Here is a 7,467-nt window from a genome sequence, read left to right as displayed (position 1 = left end):
AGGCTTCTACGCGAGCGCGGCCTGCCAAATGCGAACGCGAAGTCCAACGGTCTAGGTCTCCGCGAACGCGGCCCCATAATCGCAAACGTGAAGGACAAAATCCCCCATTCCCCAAATCCTTCATCGTCAACGCGAGGGTCCTTCCGCGTTCGCGAAGAAGGAAATCAGAACAGCAAATTCTAGTGTTTTCGACTTAACTTTGGGCGGACCAAAACACACCCCACTCGGGACCCTTCCCAAATGTACCAACAAGTCCATAAACATAATACGGACCTGCTCGAACTCTCGAAACGCATAAAACAACATCGACACTAAGAATCTTACCCCAAAACCATATTGAATCAAATTATGAATTTCAAGTTTTCAACTTGCTCCGAACGCGCCGAATCATACTTAGACTACTCAGAATGACACCAAATTTTGCGTGCAAGTCTTAAATCACTATACAGAACTATTCCCAGGCTTGGAATCCCAAACGAATCTCGATAATACCAAAACCTACTTCAAACCAAATTTAAAGAACTTTAAAACCTTCAATGTGTCAACTTTCAGTATTAAGCGCCGAAATACTCCCGGGTCATCCAAAACCCGATCCGAATATGTGCCCAAGTCCAAAATTATCATACAAACCTATTGGGATCGTCAAATCCCAGTTTCGAAGTCGTTTACTAGAAATGTTGACCCAAGTCAAACTTAACCCTTTAAAGCCAATATTAAGGAGCTAAGTGTTCCGATTTCAAACCGAACCCTTCCAAACCTGAACTAACCATCCCTGCAAGTCATAAAATAGTAAAAGCACATATGAGGAGTCTTATTTAGGGAAACGGGGATCTAGAAAGCAAAATGACCGGTCTGGTCGTTACATTCTTCGTCTTTTAAACAAACGTTCGTCCTCGAACGGGTCTAGAATCGAGCCTAGAGTGCCGAATATTTGCTCTGCATGTCCTCCTCGGCCTTTCTAGTCGCCTCCTCAACTGGTTGGCCCCTCCACTGAACGTTTACCACATAAACTTTCTTGGACCTCAGCTGGCGAACCTGCCTGACAACAATGGCAACTAGCTCCTCCTCATAACCAAGGTTCTCATCTAGCTGAACCGTGCTGAAGTCTAACACATGCGACATGTCGGCATGATACCTCCAGAGAATAGATACGTGGAAAACCTGATGAACTCCCGATAGACTGGGAGGCAAAGCAAGCTTATAAGAAACCTCTCCAACCCATCTCAACACCTCAAATGGACCTATAAACCTTAGGCTCAACTTGTCCTTCTTCCCGAACCTCATGATTCCCTTCATCGGCGAGACTTTCAAGAGAACCTTCTCGCCCACCATAAATGATAAATCATGCGCCTTCTGATCCGCATAACTCTTCTTTCTGGACTATGCTGTGCTAAGTCGCTCCTGAATCAACTTTACCTTTTCCAAGGAATCCTTCACTAAATCAGTACCATATAACTTAGCCTCGTTGGGCTCAAACAATCCGACAGCACAGTCGCTCCTGAATTAACTTTACCTTTTCCGAGGCATCCTTCACTAAATCAGTACCATATAACTTAGCCTCGCCGGGCTCAAACCATCCGATGGGCGAACGACATCGCCGACCATGTAAAGCCTCAAATGGATCCATCTCGATATTGGACTGATAACTGTTGTTGCAAGCAAACTCGACCAAAGGCAAAAATCGATCCCACTGCCCTTCAAAGTCAATCACACATGCTCTGAGCATATCCTCCAAGATCTGAACCGTCTGCTCTGACTGCCAGTCGGTCTGCGGATGAAAGGTTGTGTTGAGCTCTACCCGGGTCCCCAAATCACTCTGTACTGACCTCCAGAAATGTGAAGTAAACTGGGGGCCTCGGTCTGATATAATAAAGACAGACACACCATGCAACCGAACAATCTCCTGAATGTAAATCTGGGCCAATCTCTCTGAAGAATACGTGGTCACCACCGGAATGAAGTGTGCCGACTTGGTCAACCTGTCGGCAATAACCCAAACTGTATCAAACTTATGCAAGTTTCGCGGCAACCCAACTACGAAATCCATAGTAATGCGCTCCCATTTCCACTCAGGTATAACCATCTGCTGGAGTAGGCCACCTGGCCTCTGATGCTCGTACTTAACCTACTGTCAATTTAGACATCTCGCCACATATTCGACTATGTCCTTCTTCATCTGCCGCCACCATTAATGCTACCTCAGATCGCGATACATCTTCGTAGCACTTAGAAGAATAGAATACTGAGAACTGTGTTCCTCCTCTAGGATCTTCTCCCTCAAGCCATAAACATTAGGAATATATAGGCGACCCTGGAGTTGCAGAACACCATCCTCACCAATAGTGACCTCCTTGGCACCACCGTGCACTATCGTCTCCCTAAGAACCAACAAGTAAGGATCATTAAACTGACGAGCCTTGCTCTGCTCGAATAATGAAGACTAAGTGACGATGCATGAAAGAACTCAGTTGGGCTCTAAAATATCCAATATCACAAGTCTGTTAGCCAAGGATTGAATGTCCAAAGCTAATGGTCTCTCCTTACCTCAAATGAATGCCAAGCTACCCATATTTTTCGCCTTTCTGCTCAAGGCATCGGCAACTACATTTGCCTTACCCGGATAATACATGATGGTAATATCATAATCTTTTAGTAACTCAAGCCACATGCGCTGCCTCAAATTGAGATCCCTCTGCTTGAATAAATGCTGCAAGTTGCGATGATCAGTGTAAACCTCACAGGACACCCCATAAAGATAATGCCTCTAGATCTTAAGAGCATGAACAATTGCGGCCAACTCCAAATCATGTACATGGTAATTCTTCTCGTGGGGCTTCAGCTGGCATGAAGCATATGCAATAACTCTCCCCTCCTGCATCAATACACAACCCAAACTGACACGTGAAGCGTCGTAATACACAATATGCATCCCTGAATCGGAAGGCAACACTAATACTGGTGGTGAAGTCAGTGCGATCTTGAGCTTTTAAAAGTTCACCTCACAATCATCGGACCATCAAAATGGAGCACCCTTCTGGGTCAATTTAGTCAAAGGTGCTGCAATATATGAGAAGCCCTCCACAAACCGGCGATAATAACCTGCTAACCCCAAGAAGCTCATGATCTCAGTCGCCATGGTAGGACGAGGCCAACTCTTAACTGCCTCAATCTTCTTGCGATATACCTTAATACCCTCGCCTGATACAACATGCCCTAAGAATGCCACAGAATCCAACCAGAACTCACACTTGCAGAACTTAGCATATAGCTTATATTCCCGCAAGGTATGAAGCACCACTCTCAAATGTTGCTCGTGCCCCTCCATGCTACGCGAGTAGATAAAAATGTCATTAATAAAGACAATGACAAATGAGTCAATATACGTCTTGAACACCTGGTTCATCAAATAAATAAACGTCGTCGGGGCGTTAGTCAACTCGAAGGACATCACTAGAAACTCGTAGTGTCCATATCTAGTCCGGAAAGCCGTCTTCGGAATATCCGAATCATGAATCTTCAACTGATGGTACCCCGACCTCAAGTCAATCTTAGAGAATACCCTGGCACCCTGTAACTGGTCAAACAGATCATCAATATGCGGCAACGAGTATTTGTTCTTAATGGTAACTTTGTTCAACTGGCAGTAATCAATGCGCATCCGCATAGTCCTATCTTTCTTCTTTACGAATAACACTGGTGCACCCCAAGGCGACACACTCGATCTGACAAACCCCTTTGCTAGCAACTCCTTAAGTTGTTCCTGAATTTCTTCAACTCTTTTGGGTCCATGCGGTACGGTGGGATAGAGATAAGCTGGGTACCTGGAGCCAAATCAATACACAAATAGATATCACGATCTGGTGGCATGCCTGGAAGATCAGAAGGAAATACATCAGAGAATTCTCGGACCACGGGCACTGAATCAATCACTGGAGTCTTTGTAGTAGTATCCCGAACGTAAGCTAGATAAGCCAAACAACCCTTCTCGACCATGTGTAGAGCCTTTAGAAAAGAGATAACCTGACTAGATGCACTGATAGACGAACCCTTCCACTCCAATATAGGAAGCTCTGGAATTGCCAAGGTAACAGTTTTAACATGGCAATCAAGGATGGCGTGATATGGAGACAACCAGTCCATGCCCAGGATAACCTCAAAGTCGGTCATATTAAGTAACAAAAGATCTTCTCTAGTATCATAACCACAGAAGGTCACGATATAAGACCGGTAGACCCGATCCACAACAACATAATCGCCCACTAGTATGGACACATAAATAGGAGTACCCAAGGACTCACGGGGAACACCCAAGAAATGAGCAAAGAGATGAAACATATGAATATGTAGATTCTGGATCAAACAGTATTAAAGCATCCCTACCGCAGACATAAATAATACATGTGATCACGACATCTGAGGCCGCTGCATCTGGTCTAGACGGAAAAGCATATAACCTAGTTGGAGCACCACCTGACTGGCCTCCACCTCTAGGACAGCCCCTACCCACCTGCCCTCCACCTCTGGGCGACCGAACGGCTGGTGTGGCAACTGGTGCTGAAATCATAAGTTGTTGACCCTGCTGCACTACCTTGCCTTAAAGCTTGGGACAGAACCTCCTCACATGGCTAAGATCCCTACACTCGAAACAACCTCTTGGTACGGTGAACTGCTGGCCTGAAGTATGACCATGATGGCCTGAATACCCACTAGAGGAACCCTAAATAACTGGTGGGCAGTAGGAACTCTCTGGCATAGCGCTGAAATAGGGTCGCACTGGAGCACCTCGAGGAGGCGGCGGTGCTGGATATGTGGGCTTACTAGACTAACCCCTCACAAACTGACATCTTCCCCAAGCCAGGGAACTTCTGAACTCTCCAGAATATCGAAACCGCTTATCCCTCATCGCTTTCTCTCGGCTACGGTGACGTACACCCTCGATCCTCCGAGCTATCTCCACAACTAGCTCGTAAGAAGTCCACATCTCAACTTATAGGGCCATGGTGGCTTGAATACTAGAGTGCAAACCTGCAACAAACGTCCGCACTCTCACTGCATCAGTAGAAAGTATCATAAGTGCATGGAAGGACAACTCAGAGATTCTCGCCTCATAGTCGGTCACCGACATCTGACCCTGCTGGAGCTGCTCGAACTGAAATCGCAACTCTTCCCTCTAAGAGGGTAGAATATACATGTCTAAGAAGAGGCATGTGTACTGATCCCAAGTCATGGGAGGAGAACCTGCTGGTCTGCCGAGAAGATAGGACTACCACCATCTACGGGACCCTTCCATCTAGCTGAAAGGTGGTAAAGTCCACCCCGTGGGACTCCAATATCCTCATGTTGTAAAGTCTGTCCATGCACCTATAATTAAAGTCCTGGGGGTCCTTATGTCACTCACCTCTGAAGACAAGAGGATGTAGCTTGGTCCATCTGTCCAATAGCTTCTGCGGCTCGTCGGCCGCAACTGGTCTGGCTCAGGTATAGTTGTTGTAATTAGCTGGACTCCGCCCATGGGTAGTGCGCCCGGGGTCTGATATACGGCAGCTGCATAACCTGGAGCCTAAGCGGTAGGGGTCTGTGCTCCCCCTTCCCTCTGAGATGTGGCTGGGTCTGCTGGAAATAAACCAGCCTGAGTCATAGAATCCATGAACCGCAGCACACGACCATGACCTCCTAGAATCCCGGCGCGGACATGAAATCCACTGGGTTGGCTCTGCTGCTGGCACCTCACTCTGCTCTCTAATAATAGTATCCTCTACTAGATTCACTAGTGGAACAACTGGGGCAACTATGGGATGTCCTCATCCTCTGCTACGAGCCGGAGCCCTCCCTCGGCCTCTAGCAACAGGGGGAGCAGCCCCTCCATGATCGTGTATGTCTGTCACGCGCATTCTCACTATCTATGAGAGAATAAGAGAAAGATACTTAGCACCACATCAACTTCACGATAATAGATGAAGAAAGAGTAGTTTTCTAACACCCTATAGCCTCTCGAAGATAAGTACAGACGTCTCCGCACCGATCCGCAAGACTCAATTCGTCCTTCTCATAACTTGTGAGACCTACGTGAACCTAGTGATCTAATACCATGTTGTCATGACCCAATTCCTCCCATAGGCCGTGATGGCGCCCAACGTCGCCGCTAGGCAAGCCAACGGTGAATTGACCATGTGATTACTCTTTTAATAAGTTTCCAAATAATTAAATTTAATTTATTAAGAGATTAAGGAGTAGAAAATTTATTAAAATAAAACGAAGGCAACTGAGTGGGCAAATATAGTGACATAAATACTCCAAAATCATAAAGTCTACTAGTTTGTGTGCCAAGACCTGGTGTCACAATTGTATGAGAAACTAGTAGAATATACAAAACTCTAACTGTTGTCTGAAGACAGAAAATAGATACAAAGAGAGATTCTAGGTGATGCAGAACAGCTCAGGAAGTATCTCACCACTAGGCCTCAGGATAACGGGGGTGCTCCGTGTATTATTACGCATGATTTACACTGAGATCGTATGGCCCAATCCACAATAATGTGTACACTGCCGAGGGTTGAGCGGCACGATCTATAGATACATCTAACTACTGCCGAGTCGTTCGACCCGCTCCACAAGAAGAGAGGATACACTATGAACAACCGCTTTAGAAGCTAGTACAAGGCTAATGCACAAGGAAGCACGATTTCTATTAACGGTCAAGTAACTCGCCAAAAACTCAAGTAAGTGTATTTATGTACTTACAAATTTCATAACAAGTTTCAATATAATTTAGGCACTTTAATTAACAAGTAAGGTGAAAACATTACAAATATTTTATGATTTGGGTCCTAAGCTACCAGACATAAGCATAATTAGTAGCTACGCACGGACTCTCGTCACCTCGTGCGTACATAGCCCCCACAATTCGAAGTAAATATTAACTTAAATTGCCTATGGGTAAATTTCCTCTTACAAGGTTAGGCATGAGACTTACATCGTCTCAAAGTTTACTTTCCGGCCCACAAATTTGTTCTAAAGCCTCAACTCGGTGCCGAACGATCCAAAACTAGTCAAATTTTATATAAATTAATCAATACATGCTCAAAAGTTCTTAATTCAACTATTAGAGTAATTACCCAATCCAAATTGGAAGATTCCTAAAATTCACCCCCGGGCCCATGTGCCCGGATTCCGAAAATATACGAAGCTAGATGTTACCCATAACCTCATAAACTCAAAGATATAATTTTTACCCTATTTCATAATTATTTTCGTGGTTAAATCTCATTTTTATCAAAATATTAGTTTTTCAACTAAACCCATAATTTTCATAATTTTTCATGTTAAAATCTACCCATAATTTATGTATTTAACTTACATTTGATAGAAATTACTTACATCAAAGTTCTAGGTGAAAACCCCTCTCCAAGAGGTCCAAAATCTCTCAAGAGATAAAAGAAAATGAGCCAAAAATAGCCTAAGTCCCAT

At 44.8% G+C, this 7,467-nt stretch overlaps 1 protein-coding gene across 1 annotated transcript; it reads right to left on the bottom strand.

The window, feature by feature from the left end:
* Positions 1-915: 915 nt before the first annotated feature.
* On the bottom strand, positions 916-1,284 carry LOC138907914 (uncharacterized). Its single transcript, XM_070198538.1, has one exon. The coding sequence runs from the start codon at positions 1,282-1,284 to the stop codon at positions 916-918; it is 369 nt and encodes a 122-aa protein (XP_070054639.1).
* Between the last annotated feature and the right edge of the window lie 6,183 nt (positions 1,285-7,467).

Source organism: Nicotiana tomentosiformis, chromosome 3, assembly GCF_000390325.3.
Source record: "Nicotiana tomentosiformis chromosome 3, ASM39032v3, whole genome shotgun sequence".
Classification (NCBI taxonomy): Eukaryota; Viridiplantae; Streptophyta; class Magnoliopsida; order Solanales; family Solanaceae; genus Nicotiana; species Nicotiana tomentosiformis.
The sequence above is the reverse complement of the archived record's forward strand: the minus strand, read 5'-3'. Positions and strand labels throughout refer to the sequence as shown.